Source organism: Cinclus cinclus, chromosome 2 (assembly GCF_963662255.1).
Source record: "Cinclus cinclus chromosome 2, bCinCin1.1, whole genome shotgun sequence".
Lineage (NCBI taxonomy): Eukaryota > Metazoa > Chordata > Aves > Passeriformes > Cinclidae > Cinclus > Cinclus cinclus.
Genome location: NC_085047.1, coordinates 84,300,063 through 84,316,402, shown reverse-complemented (window position 1 = coordinate 84,316,402; position 16,340 = coordinate 84,300,063). Strand labels below are relative to the sequence as shown.

The 16,340-nt window shown below is 46.1% G+C and overlaps 1 protein-coding gene across 3 annotated transcripts; it reads left to right on the top strand.

The window, feature by feature from the left end:
• The first annotated feature begins 1,197 nt into the window (after positions 1–1,197).
• SHOX (SHOX homeobox) lies at positions 1,198–11,812 on the top strand. Of its 3 annotated transcripts, none has more exons than XM_062515005.1 (5): positions 1,198–1,471; positions 4,664–4,872; positions 9,318–9,375; positions 9,466–9,554; positions 10,998–11,812. In XM_062515005.1, exons 1-5 carry the CDS (start codon positions 1,198–1,200, stop codon positions 11,241–11,243), a joined length of 876 nt encoding a protein of 291 aa, XP_062370989.1. In that variant the 3' UTR covers positions 11,244–11,812. The 3 variants fall into 3 exon arrangements, with proteins under 3 accessions (XP_062370989.1, XP_062370988.1, XP_062370990.1); XM_062515004.1 differs by having other exon boundaries at positions 9,466–9,564; positions 10,972–11,812; XM_062515006.1 differs by having other exon boundaries at positions 10,393–11,075.
• Positions 11,813–16,340: the final 4,528 nt, after the last annotated feature.

The window sequence follows — 16,340 nt, the reverse complement described above, 5'->3', positions numbered from 1 at the left end:
TGCAGCCTACCAAGAACAAGGTGGGGAAATTATTGCCAGTTCTATGTTAAATCCAGCAGGATATGTTTCGTTGTGAAAAAAAAAAGAAAAAAAAAAGAAAAAGGCTCAATGCTCTCTTTGTCGTATGCACACTCCTGTCTTAACAAATTACTCCTCTATTGCATGCAGCAGGATAGCTCGATATCCAGAGAAACATTTTAGATTTTAATTTCCCCCTACAGTACCTTCAGACAGCATAATAACAATAAACAAGGAGACACATCCTGCAATGTTCACACGTATCTGGAGAGACTCCCTACCTACGGATACCGCCCAGCCAAACAACCTACTCCAGGTCCTCCAAACACACCGACACGGATCTCCGAAGCACCTCACAACTTGTTTAGCTGCAGCACACGTCCCCCACCGTGAACCCACCCACCCACCACGAGCCAGAACAGGCAGCACTTTTAAAACACCATTTTTGTTTCACTGGTTATTTTGACCGTTTAATTAAGAAAAAATAGCTAAATAGCAAATCAGGTAGAATTTCCAATGATTACAACAAATGCACATCTCCGGCTTTTTATTCATTACCTTTTTTAATTGAACATTCATTTTCCTTTCCTCTTGACAGCGATACATTTAATTGCAGGAGCTCAGTTATTTGGTTAGCTGTGGGTCCGTTCTTACAGTGTTGCCACGCACAGGATGTCCTTAAAATCAATTGAGTCTTCCTCGACTCTCATTTCTGCAACACATTTACAGAATGTAGATACCTATTTTCATGTTTTCCTCTTCCCCCCTCCCTCCCTTTTATTCCTCTCTCTCCCTCTCTCCTCTCTCCCTTCCCCCCCCCCCCCCCCCCCCCCCTTTTCGCTGTTGCCTCTTTGCCTCCCTAAATCAAGGTGCAAAGATGCCAAAGAGTGATGAAATGAAAAGAAAGCCAATTGCTGGACTGAGGTGGGGGAGATAGCTGCTCGGAGTCCGCCTGCGACTATGGAGCAGTCAGTAATTGCTGGAGACAGGGAGAGCTGGGGGTTGGGCTGAGGTAGCCATGTATAAATAGTGTGATCTCAAATTGAAAGGCATAAATAACAGCAGGAGTGATCTAACCCTATACAGCCCATCTTCTACGTGCAAAAACAGCGTGCGGAGGACGGCCACATCTCCAATTGAAAACAAGTGGATCTCTGTGGATAAGATCACCGGGCAGCCATGGAAGAACTTACGGCTTTTGTATCCAAATCTTTTGACCAGAAAAGCAAAGAGAGCAGCAGCGGCAGTGGCAGCGGCAACAAGAAGGAGACGATCACGTACAGGGAAGTTTTGGAGAGTGGGTTGGCTCGCTCTAGGGAGCTTGGAAACTCTGATTCTAACCTGCAGGACATGACCGAGAGCAGCAACCATTGCCCGGTGCATCTTTTCAAAGACCACGTAGAGAGCGACAAGGACAAACTGAAGGAGTTCAACACGGGCAGGACAGCGGAAGGTAAGAGCAGGGCTGGGAGCCCTCCACCCCGCGCTTCTCGCCGGCAGCCCCGGCCCCCTCCCCGGCCACCCCTGGCTCTCCGCAGAGGGGGCGACTTGGTCACCGCGGCCCCGATTCCGGCCCCGGCGGGGCAAGCGGGATCGCCTCCCGCATCCTGCTTCCCTCCTGCGGTCACCTCCCTCCCGCCGCGGCGGGAACCTAGGCTTTGGAACACGTACTCCTGCATGCATAACGTGAGCATAGCCGTGAAAAATAAGTCACAACTTCGGTCCTGCCCCCCCTTCCCCCCCGCTAGTCCCCGTTCACATCCGAAATCGATCCGGTGCGTTAGGCGTTCTCTCGCCTGGGGGAAGGGGGCAGCGCAGCACGTCAGACGTTTTTGTCTATCTGTGTATTTTTGTACGAGGAAATCTTGTCCGGGGAGTTTTAACGTCTTAGGAGACCTGTTCTTCCTGCTTCCGGGCCGTCAGGATGCTGCTGGTTGTTCTGGGAGAAAGCGGGATGTGGAGAGGGCTCTCTCTGGACATTTTGTCTTGGGTCGGTCAGCCTGTCCTACTCAGAGGCTCCGACCGGCGGGGACGAGAGGCAGGAGAGAAGCCTGGCTCTGGGGCAACTGCCCGGACCCGGTGAGACAGAACATCGCTGCTGAGAGAGGCACCGGCCGGCCCGGCCGACTGGTCCCTCGGTCCCCTGCCAGTCCTGTCACCTGGGCCAGGGCAGAACGGCACTCCGCCGACCGAGGGGCAAGGCGCCATCCTTTCTCTAAGCAGCAGCAACAACAATTGTAAAAAAAAAATAAAAAAATTAAAGCAAGGCAACTAAAAATCCCTCACAGTCTCACTGGGGAAGGAGAGAATTAAAAGGACGGGGGGATTAGAAAGTTGAGAAAGTGTCTCTAGGCAAGTTAGACAGGTGGACCTGCCTGGGGAACTACTGGCTAGCTTAGGGTAATAAAAACCGGTTAATAGGTTGGGGAACAACAACCAGCCTTTCAGCTGTTTCCTACTGTTTGATCTTGTTTAATATAACACTGGGAGATTTAATTTACAGCCCAAACTTTTATTTAATATCCTCCTCTTTTCTACCTTCCCCCCAAACAGAAGAACAGGGTATAATCACGTATTCGGGTACCCTTATTTCTGTACAAGCCAGTACTACTCAGCTCTGCTTATTTCCCTTCTCTGGTCGAGAGATTGAAAACCAAGAAGGTTCAATTCAAGGGAATCATTCGCGCAGGAGATGATTTTTTAAAAAAATGAAAGCCGGGCATGCTTCTGGAATTAAAAATAGAATAAGAAGGAACGAAAAAAACCCTCTACTACTCTCCTCTTTCCCCATGAATCGAAATTCTGGTTTGTATGTTTAGCTAATCTAATCTACGGAGAGGGGCTGGGGGTGGGGATGGAAGGGAGGAGTTGGAAGGAGCTGAGATGCTTGTGACAGTTTAAATTCATGCCAGGTTTCAGTCTAATTTCAACTGATCCCGGCGTGTGATTTCAGTCCCACCGATATGCTAGTTAATATTTTATACCTATCACGGACATGCTGTAGCCTCGGAAAAGAGACAGCTTTTGAACGCGCCTGATTTTCCCTAGGTATTTGCTGGGTTAGCACCCTCGTCTTTTCTTAGGGATCCCCTTTACAGGAGAGATGAGAACAAAACGCCATTAAAACAAACCAGCGAATATCCCCATCAGTAGGCCAGACCCTTCCCAAAGTTTTATGCAGCCAGTATCAGCCCGGAGCCCGGGGGAGCGGTCACAGCCAGGGATAGTTTTCATTTTGGAAGTGAAAACGAATGTTTCGGCTTGGGTCCGGCCTTACTTAAGCCCAGATGCAGTTCAGGACGCTCTGTTGCGTTTAATTAAATTACGATTTGCAGTTTACAATTTGCATTTAGGGATGCCCCTAAGTATATAGGTTAATATATGTTCAAGCGCACATTTCTCTCTGTGTGTATACATACGTATTTATGTATATAATACCTGTGTACTCGGTGATGAAAAAAGGTATTAATTCGGGATCATCCCCAGATGCGAGTCCCCCCAAATACACACCGCCCAGAGGGCGAGGCACGACAAAGAAGGCAGTCAGAGCAGGCTCGTCCCGGGACTCCTCCGGTGCCCGCGCTGGATGCGCACCCTGCGGGGCGTCCCAGGCAGGCAGGGGATCCCGGGGAACTGGTTCAGCCTGAAGTGGTGTCCCTCGCTCCAGCATCTCTTCCTCTTTTCGTTATCTGGATTTAAAAGACGGACAGTGTCCTAGGCCTCCCAGCATTAAGGAAAAGGGGAAAAAATACAATAATAAAAACGTCGGAAATAATATGTCAAAGCAAAAGAAATATCCCTACCCAAGACAGAAAAGGGGAACTGTTTTACCTGCTGCCCCCACAGCCTCCCCTCTGCCCGGGACAAGCATGCTGAGTGGCTGCCTCTGGTCGCAAGCTCTCCACGGGCCCTGTTGGAGTCCCTGAAGGCTGGGAGGGTTCCTGCTGTTCCGGAGGGGCTGGGAGTAGCTCATGGCCCTGGAGCCCGCTGTCCCCCACAGGGCCGCGCGGGACCGCCGCCCCGGGGTTTCGACCCGCTGGAAGGTATTCTGGGGGAAAAGAGGATTATTAAGGAGGAGATATACGGGCGGTCTCTGTCTCATGCCCAGGGAAAGTTTCTTTTGCGAGACAAATACTATCATCGTGGCTTCACCATGACAGCGGTAGGGAGCTTCTTGCATAACCCTCTTTGGGAGAAAACGTCGCCGGAGAAAGCCCTTCCCCCACCTCTTCCCACTGCCTGGAGGTATCGGGGGGCCGGCAGTTTTCTTACCGACCCCTTCCCCGAACTGCTCGTACCAGCAGGCGGCACGGCTTCCTCCTAAGCCTGGAAAGAAAATAAAATGGTATTTATCTGTATGGTTTTTCTGATAGGGCATCAGACAGGCAGGGCAGCGCGGCTCTCTTGCTCCCTCCGGCCCTCGGGCGAGCTGCCCCCCGCCCGGCGCGGAGCCTGTAGCGGAGCTCAGCCCCTCTTGCCCCTCCGGGCCCTGCCCGGGACCCTCCTGACCCTCCCCGCCAGCTGCACCCGCAAGTTGGGCTGTGTTTGGGGACGAAGAGGGGAGGAGGGGGACCCCTGTGTGAGAGAATTTCCAAGAGGTGCGAGGGGAGGCTCAGCGTCGTTTTCTTTTTCCCCCTCCCGGCAGGGATCTACGAATGCAAAGAGAAGAGGGAAGATGTGAAGTCAGAAGATGAAGACGGACAGACCAAGCTTAAACAAAGGAGAAGCAGAACCAATTTCACACTAGAGCAGCTGAACGAGCTGGAAAGACTTTTTGATGAGACTCACTATCCGGATGCCTTCATGAGGGAGGAACTAAGCCAGAGGCTGGGACTATCTGAAGCTAGGGTTCAGGTAAGAGAAAGGCTCTATTCCTGGAAACGTGCTCACCTCACTTCCTAACTGCCAGCGGATCCTAGCACAGTGCCCGTTTCATGCAGAACGGGGAGGTGAAGGCAGAGGTGACACGTGTGATGGGAAAGCTGTTTGCAATTCTGCTGTACCTGTCCTGCCAAACAGTTATTCTCCTCTGGGAACATCTGCCCGTGTCTAGCGTTTCCTAGGAAGGTTTAATTTTTTTTTTTTTTTGGTATGTGTGTGGGGTAGGGTATTTGGGTGGTGATAGTGTTGATGAATCTCTAATAACTGAACATTTTTTTTAAAAATTAATTTTCCCCTTACAAACGTGCCATTTACTCTCCCTTAATCCTGACTTTCTTCCCGCTTTTTCTACTATGGGGCCATTATGGGGAGAAAAAAAGAAAAAGGCCAGAAAACAATCGCTTGAATAAGGCTAGACAGTTTGGGTGCTGAGGGACAGGATTAGCCAGAGCCAGGGGAAAGGTGCCGGCTCTGATTCGCACAGCAAGCCTATGAATGCATGCCACCCCATCTGGTGGAGGTTCCCCCCGTCCCTCCCATCCCGCTTCAGAGACAGCTAAATGCCAATTAGGCTTCAAAATCTCGAAAATAGGTCCGGGTTGCTGTAGTCCTGGGGCCACCAGAGCTGTCTGTTTGGGTGGTTTCACATCGATTATTTTTAAATTTGATTTTCAGTTTGATGCAGAGGAAAAATACTCCCTCTTCCCCCAAGCCAACTAGGGAGTGCTTCCACAAAACAGATGTCATATTAAAAGAAACAAAACCCTTCAAACAAACAAAAAAAACCCAACACAGAAATAATTAACAAAAATCTACCTAGAAAATGTAAGATCAACCTGTAGCTCTCTGAGCAGGCCCAGAGCAGGAGAAACCTGAAGGAAATCTCTTCTTGCATTAAAATTCTATGCTTGGTCTGACAGACACAAACCAGAATAAAAGTCAAGAAGGAAATGTCACCAAGGCAATATCCCCACTGAAAAAACGCCCTCACACCCTGGAGATAAGAGATATATTTGTATATCTGCCCATAGGACCGTGCGGGTGGTTGCACATAGGCATGGGTATGGCTCTGTGGGCATAGATGGAGGCCTCCATGCCTTGACCTCACTCCCAGGGCACAGCGGGACACGGAGAAATACGGCTCCGAGATGGAGTGGGGAGAGGGGTCTGTTTGCGCCCTCCTAAACTGTGGAAAGCAAGCAGACAGCACACTGCTCAGCCAGCATTTGCCTGAGCAAGCCACTCGCTTTAAACAACTGTCTCCTGGAGGCAAATGTTGAAATAAATGGAGTACCTAAGTTGCTTTCGTTCTTTTTTTTTCTTTTTTTTTTTTTTTTTGTCTTCTTTCAAGGTTTTATTCTCCCTTCAGCTCCCGTGACTCTCAGTACAAACTGAGCAGGGCAAGGGATGGTGCAGGGTATATGCCTTAGGAATGGCAGCTTGCAGGGAATATTGCAGGCGTTCGGAGTGCTGCTGGCCTACTTTCTCCTGGAAGATTGATCTAACCACACCATATAAATTAATGAAAAGATTAAACTTTTGCTGAAGGGGACATCAACTCTTATGTCATCTTCCTAGATCTTCTTACTTGGGCTCTGTAATATCTTTCCAAGGCCTTGATGTACTGTTTCTATAAAAATAAATTACTTGTAATTGAATTCTGCACTCTTTCTTTCAAGTACTTTATTACTGAGGAGCACCTTAACAGGATGTTCATAGTTACAGGAAAATTGGTGCTTCAAGTGCTTACAGATCTTAAAAAGCACACACACGCACAAAAATTAAAACACAACAACAACAAAAACCCAAACCAAATCAAAACCCCAAAAAGAATCAGGAGGAGATTATGACAGAGAATAGAAAAATGTATTTAATAATTTTATTAAAGAGGTTTGTGTGTATTAAAAAAATCCCTAAAATAAGTATAAAGAGGAAAAATATGAAAAAGAGGGGAAATGGATATTCTTTTAATTAGGAAATAAGCAGAGATATAATATCCATCAATAAGTGGAAGCAGAGAAAAAAAAAGAAAAAAGCACAAAAGGGAAAGGGTGGTTTTATTTTTTTTATTCCCCCCTCCCCTCCCCCAATACTTTTGGAATGGTTCTCTAATTCCTATCTGCACCTCTTGTCCCTTGCTGTTAAAGGATATAGTTTCAATTTAGCGTGGAAATTTGCTGTAAATAAATAGAAGCTCCTATGGTAGCTAGTCCTTATTAACCTTTTATTTTTAGTGTTGTACTGGAAACTCATATCACCCAGCTGTCAGGGTTATAATTGAAAGTTATGAGACCATAGTGAGGAGCAGGCAGTAATTCAATTACAACAAATATCTTTGGGTTTATGGTGCAGGGCTAAATTAAATGTCATTATTCACTGTCTCTAATGGAAATCAAAAGGAAATCAGATTAGAGCATTTGTGAAAGAAATCACTGAGTGATCCTTAATGAAGAAATAACTGTCTAAAACAGTGTACTGTGCTTTACTTAGCATATTCATGACTAATTGGAATTGATCGCGAATCACACCAAGCCTGATTTATTATCGCTTAACGCAGTGGCTAATTCATCACTTTTATTCCTCATAACCTTATTTTTTCGTAGCTAAAGGGAAAGGGCACTTCGTTTTCCAGATTTAAATATAATTTCGGTTTGAAAGATGTTCTGATTTGCAAGAGAAGTTGTTTAAACGCTGCTTAAATTTCTTCTGACAATTTACTCTGCTTTGGCGAGGCGGGGGAAGGGGGTAGACGTGGGGGGGAGGACGTGGGGAACACACACAAGGAGATTTCCTGCAAGGATTTACCACAGTAAAAAAAATGCATTATTTTCGCTAGAGCTCGATAATATTTTGCATGCTCATATTTAAATGCATATGCACGTGTATATAAATCCCTAACGGTCCAGTTAAAAGGAGAAGCGATGCATGTTGTTAATATTTGCGTATTGCTGGTACGGAAAAATAGGCTTGTGCCGCGCTGTGCAGGGCAGCGGGGCGGCAGCGATGCCCGCTTAGCACGGGGAGGGTTGCGCTGGTGATTGCCGTCAGGGACAGGAGCCAGGACCGGTGGGTAAATGGGTGGGTAGGTCGGTCTGTCTGTCTGTCTGTCTGTCTGTTTGACCGTCAGTCGGTCGATCTGTCCGCACCCACGGCGCTCCGCAGTCGCCCGCTGCGTGCTTCCCCCACGGACACCCTAGGCAGGAAAAATGGTGCGCTAAATCAGAGAAGGCCAATTCCTACTTAAGAAAATCACTGAGGTACCCGAGGTAATTAATGCCTTCGGAAGCCTTTCTTTGCACTAATTACTCCGTTGTAAATGACCATCATTAAGGCAATTGAAGAAAGCTTGAAGGGAAAATTTGATGTAGGAAGTGCAGTTAGTATTAATTAACCGTATGATCTCTTGGCAAGTGCAAGAACATCAAAGGTTGTAGGTGTTTACTTAGCCATAAGATTTTATCAGTGGTGAAAGTCAATGTTTGTCCATATTCGGTAGGTTTTGGTGTAAAGATAAAGATCCGCAAAATATTTTGGCCCGCGTTTCTCCTGATGTTTTGGGGAGACCTGTTAATCGGGCACGGAGGAAAGGGAAAAGTAACGAAGGTCTGAACTGCCCCTGGAAAAGAGGCACGGGAAGCGCAGTGGCAACTGCAAAGTTCTGCGATTGTTTGAGCGAGAACGGCTGGAATTGGGGAAGCATTATCGAATTACAGGCGCTCCTCGGGTAGGGGCATAAGCACTTTTTTACATCCCAGCCTGCAAGAGATATTGCTCTTGTCTGGCCAGAAGTCCGCAGAAGAGGATTTTGTTTTGTTTAGCGTTTAGGGAATGGGGAACGATTCAAAGTCTTTCGCGAAAGTTCAGTGTGTCGCATCTTGTCGGAGATCATCGATTTCAAGCCCAGCTCGGGAGAGGGCGGGAGGTCCAGCCTCCTGGGGTTCAGACCCCGGAGTCTGACCTGGGCCACACTGGCTTTTCCTGGGCTGCTTAAGATTACTAAGAAGGGTACGAGGGTCCCACCTGTCCTGCGGGTGGGTGGTCTTACTGTAAGTGTCGCTCCAGGGGGGCGGCAGAAAGAACGCCACTGCCCGCCCAGGGGGCACGGGGCCCTCCGAGACTCGGTGCTAAGCGGCAGGCTCCCTCCCGGTCTCTCCGGCTGCGAGGGCGCTTCCATCTCCTGGGTTCAACTGAGGGACCACAGCAAGGAGCAGGACCTCCCCCCCTTACAGCAGCACAACGAGGAGCTCACTCCTCCTGGGGTCGAGCTGCTCCCGAGGGGAGACCTCAGCAAAGCTGTGCAGTCACTCTCCTCACCCCTCCATCCCTAGCTCCTGAGATAACGCTGGCTTAGCAACTGCCTAGGCCACCTCCATTTTTTTTGTTGTTGTTTTGGTTTTGTTTGCTTTTTCTTTTCACAGGTCTGGTTCCAGAACAGGAGAGCTAAGTGCCGGAAGCAGGAAAACCAGATGCACAAAGGTGGGCTGGGGCTGCGGACCGGCCGGGGGGTGGTGGCCTTAGGGCCCCGGAGCCCCTACGCTACTCACCCGGTCTTGTCTCTCTCCGCAGGTGTGATCCTGGGAACCGCTAGCCATTTAGATGCCTGCAGAGTAGCCCCCTACGTGAATATGGGAGCTCTGAGGATGCCTTTCCAACAGGTAGTTAGCTCCGGTTTTATTTTACTTTCCCTCAGTAAGCTCTGACCCCCATTCGTTTGCACGGGAGGAAGCCGGACACGTTTACAAGTGCCATTTATATAGAAGTTGGCACGTATTAAAAACAGGCTGTAAAACTTCGTGAAGGAGCCCCCGCCCGGCTTTCGGGAGCTCAGCGCTCCTCGGGGCCGAGCGGGGGGTCCCGAGGCGCCGGCGGGGCTCAGGGCTCCTCCTGAGGCTCCATGGGCTCGCACACGGCCCCAGGGCCGCCCGCAGGACACTCTGGCCTCCCGGGGCCGCATCGCCTTCCCACGGCAGGGCGGGCCCCGGAGTGCCCGGACGAGCCCGCCCGCCCTCTGTGTGCACGGACCAGCTCGGTCCCGAGCAGCCCAGGCGGCTCTGGGACCGTCCCGGCTCTGGGACCGTCCCGGCTCTGGGACCCTCCTGGCGCCGGAGAGCGCTGCGGGAGGCGGCTCTTCCACCCGATGCGGGAAACCGTGAGGGTCACACGCTGTACGGATCCTTGCGCTGTAGTTGCCCTCCTCATTTCCAGGCGGGCAGTTGAGAACTGTCATTTTCCGATGGATGCCCTGGAGTGGGGGAGCCTGTTCCCAAATGCTCTGCTACCCTGATGGTCAGCCACGACAGGGGCAGTGGCGGAGCGCAGGCACTGAAGCCACTGCGGGCCCCGGGTGGGTCCATGCCCAGAGAAGCGCAGCCACACGGGGCAGCTCCTAGCCGGTTGTAACTCTCCCTCCCTCGTTTTTTTCTTTCTTTCTTTTTCTTTTCTTTTTTTTTTTTTTTTTTTGGTCAATTAATCGGGGAATTGATTTTTTTCCAGCCCAAAGGGACCCTCCACCACCTTCTGTGTCTCGGAGACACGTGGAGCTGGCAGATTAATTGTATTGATTTTTAAAAGACATATTTGGACCAAAATAATTAAATACATAAATAAACTCTCCCCCACTCCTTCCCGAACCTACCCGAAGCTGAAATCTCTCAGTCAACCCAATGTGTTTGTGTAGGTCTAGAAAGCTCCAAAGCAAACACCAGCCGGGTATAGAAGGGACCCGTGGCCAAAGAGTTTTTAAAGCAAGGTATGAATAAACATCCCTGGAAAAAAAAAAAGAAAAAAAAATAGAAGAAAAAAGAAAAAAAGATTAGCTGTTTAGCGCTTGTTGGCGCCCGTGCATTAGGCCTTATTTATTTATTTATTTATTTATTTAAAACCACCAGGAGGAGGGTTAAGCGTGTCTCTGTGCCCTTAGCTGAGCAAGGAGCGGAGGTTTGCCGCCCTGACTGCAGGGGGAACTCCGCTCACAAGTTGCTCTTTTCATCCGCCGGGCTCCCGGGAAGGGTCGGGGTTGCAGATGGGTGGGCTGGGGGGCTGCGTGCCCCTGGCTGCGGGCTCGGTGCTGACGCCGTGTCTCTGCCACCGCCGCCCAGGTCCAGGCGCAGCTGCAGCTGGAGGGCGTGGCCCACGCGCACCCGCACCTGCACCCGCACCTGGCGGCCCACGCGCCCTACCTGATGTTCCCGCCGCCGCCCTTCGGGCTGCCCATCGCCTCCCTGGCCGAGTCCGCCTCCGCCGCCGCCGTGGTGGCCGCTGCCGCCAAGAGCAACAGCAAGAACTCCAGCATCGCCGACCTGCGGCTGAAGGCCCGGAAGCACGCCGAGGCCCTGGGGCTCTGACACGCTTCCCCCGAGCCCCCCATCACACCCCGCCCCGGGTGCCCGCGGCGGGCGGGCGTGTGACCCGCACGGACCGCCGCTCTGCCTCCCCGCTCCTCCTCATCCTCCTCCTCCCTGGCTGCAGGGCGAGCAGCGAGCGCTCCGGCCGCCCTGCCGCCTTATCTCTCTCCCTCTTTTTTTTTTTTTAATTTTATTATATATATATATTTTTTGTTTTGTTTTGTTTTTATTCCTTTCCCCTTCCCCGAGGTCTGCGAGCGCCGCTTTGCTCGCCCGCCCGGCCCCAGGGACTCGGCGGCCGGCGGGAGGTGCCGCGTGGCGCGGTGGGGACGCAACACAGGCGAGCAGAAAACGCGCACCCGCCAGTCAGAGACTCCTCGGAGGACAAAGTAGGTGGGAGGAGAGAGAAAAGAGAATTAAAAAAAAAATCACAAAAAGAGAGGGGAAAAAAAAAAAAAGAAAAGGAAACTATCTCTAAATTATGTTAATCTGTGAACATTGGGGACACTTCGGATTTTTTGACCCTGGCAAAAGTGATCGCTCCGGCATAACGTCATCTGCTGCTGTCAGTTTTGCTACCTTGTGCATGTGTCAAACTAAACACGTTTTGAAGATCAGAAATATATTAGAACAAAACTAAACAAAACAAATAGTAATAATAATAAATAATAAATCCTTGGGGCTGGTCTCCATTAAAGATGACATTTCTTTGTTGCCAACAGTATTATTTCACTGCCATGAATCTCTTCCATCACTGAGGAGCTGCTGCTGCTGCAGAACTGGTTTGAATTTAAATGTGGAATTTCAGATCTGAGGCAAGGCAGGTTTTTATTTTCCTTATTTTCTTTCCTAAAAGAAAAAAAAAAAAGGAGCAGCAATAACAAAAAAGTGTGTGTCTCAAATGGCTATGTCCTTTGAAAGGAGAAAAAAAAAGAGACTAGAATTTACTAATTGTTAATGATAACTTGAAAGATGGGAACAATAAGAAATGCACCTGTTTTTGCCAGAATTACCTGAACTCAAAGAGATATATTGTGCCATAGAAACAGGTCAATTTTTCATTTTTTCCCCCCAAATACCTAGATCTTTGAATCAGAATCTCACTGTTTTGCAGGATGTAGAAAGAATGAATTATACAACAAAGATGGACATATGGTTTTAAGGCATAATACTGATGCAGCATCAATTTTAGTGAAATGCAATTAAGTGCAGTAAAGTGCAATACTGTAAATATTATAGATTAAAAAAAATAACCGTACTTATTCTGTTATTAACCAATTCTGCAAGATCCATAACATAAATCCTTTATGCTCAGACTGGTGCATTGCAGCTCCTTGCCAAAATGACAGTCTGAGTCTTCTAGGAATGGATAAAATTTTATGTATCACATATGGGAAAAGGTAGATACTATGATTTCTAGTCAACTTAATATGCCATATTTCTGGGAAGCAAGCTGAAAAATATGTATGACACTTTCGCATGATTTTAAGTAAACAACAAAACAACAACAAACACAAACAAATTAAAACAACCCATGGAAGTGTTCTGTACAAGAGGACGAGTTCGATATTTGGCCATTTAAATTTTTGCCTGTGATTTGGATACCAGGTATTAAGTTAATGCTTAAGAAAAGTAATGCTATAAATCCAGTAAGGATGGAGAGCAAGGAAGTCCTTTATATTACCAAAGTGTCTGGGCTTACTGACCCTCCTTCCCAGTTTTACTTTTTTTTCTGTTACTCACTTCTAATTAGGTTTGGGGTTTTAAAAAAAATTCTGCTGGGCCAGAGAGAGGAAGGTACAAATAGTGGTCTTTTCTTCATCTAACAAGATAGTTATTTGTTGCCTTCGCTACCAAGGTCTGTGTTGATGGAGAGTTATCCTCTGAATAGCACCATTATTAGGCCTGCTTTTTATGTCTTGTTTAGCAATCCATTACTAGTTTTGGCTTTTGCTGATATTTATCAAATCCAAATATTACTGTAGGACAAAAAAAAAATTATGCTTAGGATAATTTTTAGAGAGTTTTCTTCTTTTGTTTTTTTTTCCTTCTCCTTCAAATTTTGTTATTTTCTAGCAAACAAAATTTCTGGAATGTCAAAACGGTGACATTTCCCTTCTATTTATTATGTGAGAAGTAGTTAATGTATTGGATTTGCTGGGGCTGATAAAAGTTGCCTGCCTTTTTTGCCTCTCTGTGAAAGTCTAGTACCTTTTTAAAGCAAGGCCAAAACATTAAGGTAACATAACTTGTTGCTGAGATATACAGACTAAATTTCAGGCAATTACCAATTTCTTATTGAGAAAAAAAACATTGTCTGGAAAATAAAATGTTATTCATGATGATGTATAAAATTCTAGCTAGAATTAAAAATATTTGGAGTGGTTCTAGCACTTCTAAAATCTGAAAAACAATAGGCATTAGTACAAAGATGGTTTGGGTTCAAGTAAGTAACCTGTTGTACTGTACACCCACAGCCATTGAAGGAGAATTAGATACACGGTATTGAAGACCAAAGGCATAGAGCTATCAATTGAAGGCATAGAGCTATCAATTGAATGGGGACTGCTTGTTATCTGTACCTCTAATCTAACTGCTAGCCTTTCAAATCCTCCTTTGAGAATTTGAGAGAGGCTTACATGACTATTTTGCAGTCCTGAACTGGACTTTCAGACAGGACTGATTTTTACCCTCAAAGAATTCCATGAGCTTGTTGAAGTTGTAGGTTCGGGCTATGAATTTTCTCAGACATCCGAGTAAGATGCTGAGAAGTGCTACTGATCTCAAAGTGTTGCAGGATACACATAGAGTATGCATCCACTTTGTATAGGAAAGAATAACTTTTGCATTTGTTTTTCTACTAGATACAAACACAGCAAAAAATGCCTGTAGATTTCTCTCAGAAATTTTACTTCTTTGTGGTATTCAAAACACAGTGACATCAATACAATTCCCTGCTAAGGTGAAACAAGGCTGGTAGTGTAGCACACATCTTTACAGAATTAAATATTCTCCCTTTTTTTTATTTTGAGTGCTTCCAATGGATGTCTTGAGGACAGTCTTGCTCTCTACCACAAAGGGAAGAAGTTGGCAAGATTTATCAGTTTAGCATGCTTTGAAGGAGGTACCACAGGTCAGACTGGGGAGAGGGGCAGGGTGTTGCTGGGAATCTACCAAGGTGATTCATGCTGCTCTTGCTTTTCTTTTGGCATGAAAGGAAATGAAAAAGTGCACTGTGTAGGGGTTATTGCCAAAACTGGTTCTGCTTTGCTTTCTTGAATGGGCCAATTGCATTAGTGGGGATGCAAAAGCTTTGCCTTGTTTTGGATGATGCACGCAGATGACCTCCTCTTCTTGTCATCTTTACATCATTGTGAAGAAATGAGGCATTCTACCTGACCTACCATGTATTGGACTGTACTTTTCTCTAAGTATAAGTCACTGTGGCTCCTTTCACCGTGTGGAGCTCCAGTGATCCATACGAGTTGAGATTTGGACCAAGGCATCTACTCCATCTCTGTTAGTGTGTGGTCTCTTTTTGTTTGTTTGTTTTGTTTTTGTTTTTAAATTGTTTTCTTAAATAGGTTGGAGGTTGAAGATAAAATAGTCATGGTCCTGAGGTGCTAATTAAAGTTTAAAATTATCATAATTGTTTGAGATTCTCAGGCATGCCAAGCCTCATTTACTGTCCACCATCATCCAGCCTGCTCTTTGTGTAATCTTTGATTTAAGAAGTATGAAATTTCCAAGATCATCAAAACAGCAGCCACTGAGCAATTTCCTTGGAGGAGGCCTGCATTTAGCATATGTAGATTGCTAAAGAATCATTCTCAGAAGATTTGTCTGGTATTTGAAAAATAACTTGAATGAATGCCAAATGAATAATGACGTTTATAAGCAAGACTATAAAAAAGGCTTCATGCCTTAAATGGGCCCCTTTATAATGGAAAGAATAGATTCTGTTTTTTTTTTTTTTTAACTGTTAAATCAGTTAAAGTACTTCATACATTTTTACTAAAATAGCCAGTTGACTCCATGGCTCATTTTTATTGACTTGGAAATATGTTTAAAAAAATTGTCCTGAAAGTTTTTTGCTTTGTAGTGTCATATAGATGTAGTGACATTTTGGTCAATATCATAATACTTAGCACTTATATAATGTTCATTTGCAAAGTATAAATGTCTATTATTTAATCCACACCCATTATGAACTAGATAAGAATTATTGTCCCCATTTTTGTAGAAATTAAGGCATATAAATGAAAGGCCAGGTTCCATAGCTCATTGTCAGCACTGAGTATGATTACTTTTGTTTTTGTAATGTAGCAGCATCCCCCAGATTGTAATCTGACATGAGCTTTGTGGTGGTAGACAACCTTTTACATAGCCAGGGCTCCTTGAAATTTAAACTCTGTATCTGACTTCAGCAAAAGTTTTAAAGGTCACATTGAATGTGTTTTGGAGTGTCAGAATGTGCCTGTGAGTTATTTCCACAGAACATGAAGTTATTGTCCAATTCTCCGACCCTGTATGTCAGTGGGAATTTTGTTTATGACTCAATGGGGCCGAGTTGTGTCAATGCTAAGACTAAAACCAAATTTCCAAGTTCCCAGCAGCATGCACAAATTCCTAGGAAACTCTGATTTCAACTTCCCCTACTATAAACTTTTCACACAGACCAAGTGTACAGATGTCAATTCTTTGCATGCTTTATCTGCTATGTCTTTTAGTCCTATATTTGCCTATAAAATAATAATAAGACATGATTTTGAATTGACATAACATTGAAACATTGGGACTGTTGAAGCAAATCAAATAGACACGTAGTAGTACAGGAATCCAGATCCCTAAGGCAAACCCAGGTTATGGATTAATTTATTTCTTTGTGACAAAAAAATACGCATGTTTTCTGCTTGTTTAAATGTGCTAGGCAAAATGATTTTTTTTTTTTAACGGATAATTTTAGTTTTTGGAGGCATTATTGCTTTGGAGATGGCAGGCTTTTTTTCCCCCTTCAGTTTGAAGAAATCTTTCAAAGTATAGGAAAAATAGATGACACATATTTCTTAGAAATGTGTTTATTTTTATAATATCTAA

Coding starts and splice junctions, on each gene's coding strand:
- SHOX (XM_062515004.1), top strand. CDS start 1,198: ATGGAAGAACTTACGGCTTTTGTATCCAAATCTTTTGACCAGAAAAGC. Junction 9,376..9,465: donor GGAAAACCAGATGCACAAAG/GTGGGCTGGGGC, acceptor CTCTCTCCGCAG/GTGTGATCCTGGGAACCGCT. Junction 9,565..10,971: donor TTTCCAACAGGTAGTTAGCT/CCGGTTTTATTT, acceptor CTCGGTGCTGAC/GCCGTGTCTCTGCCACCGCC.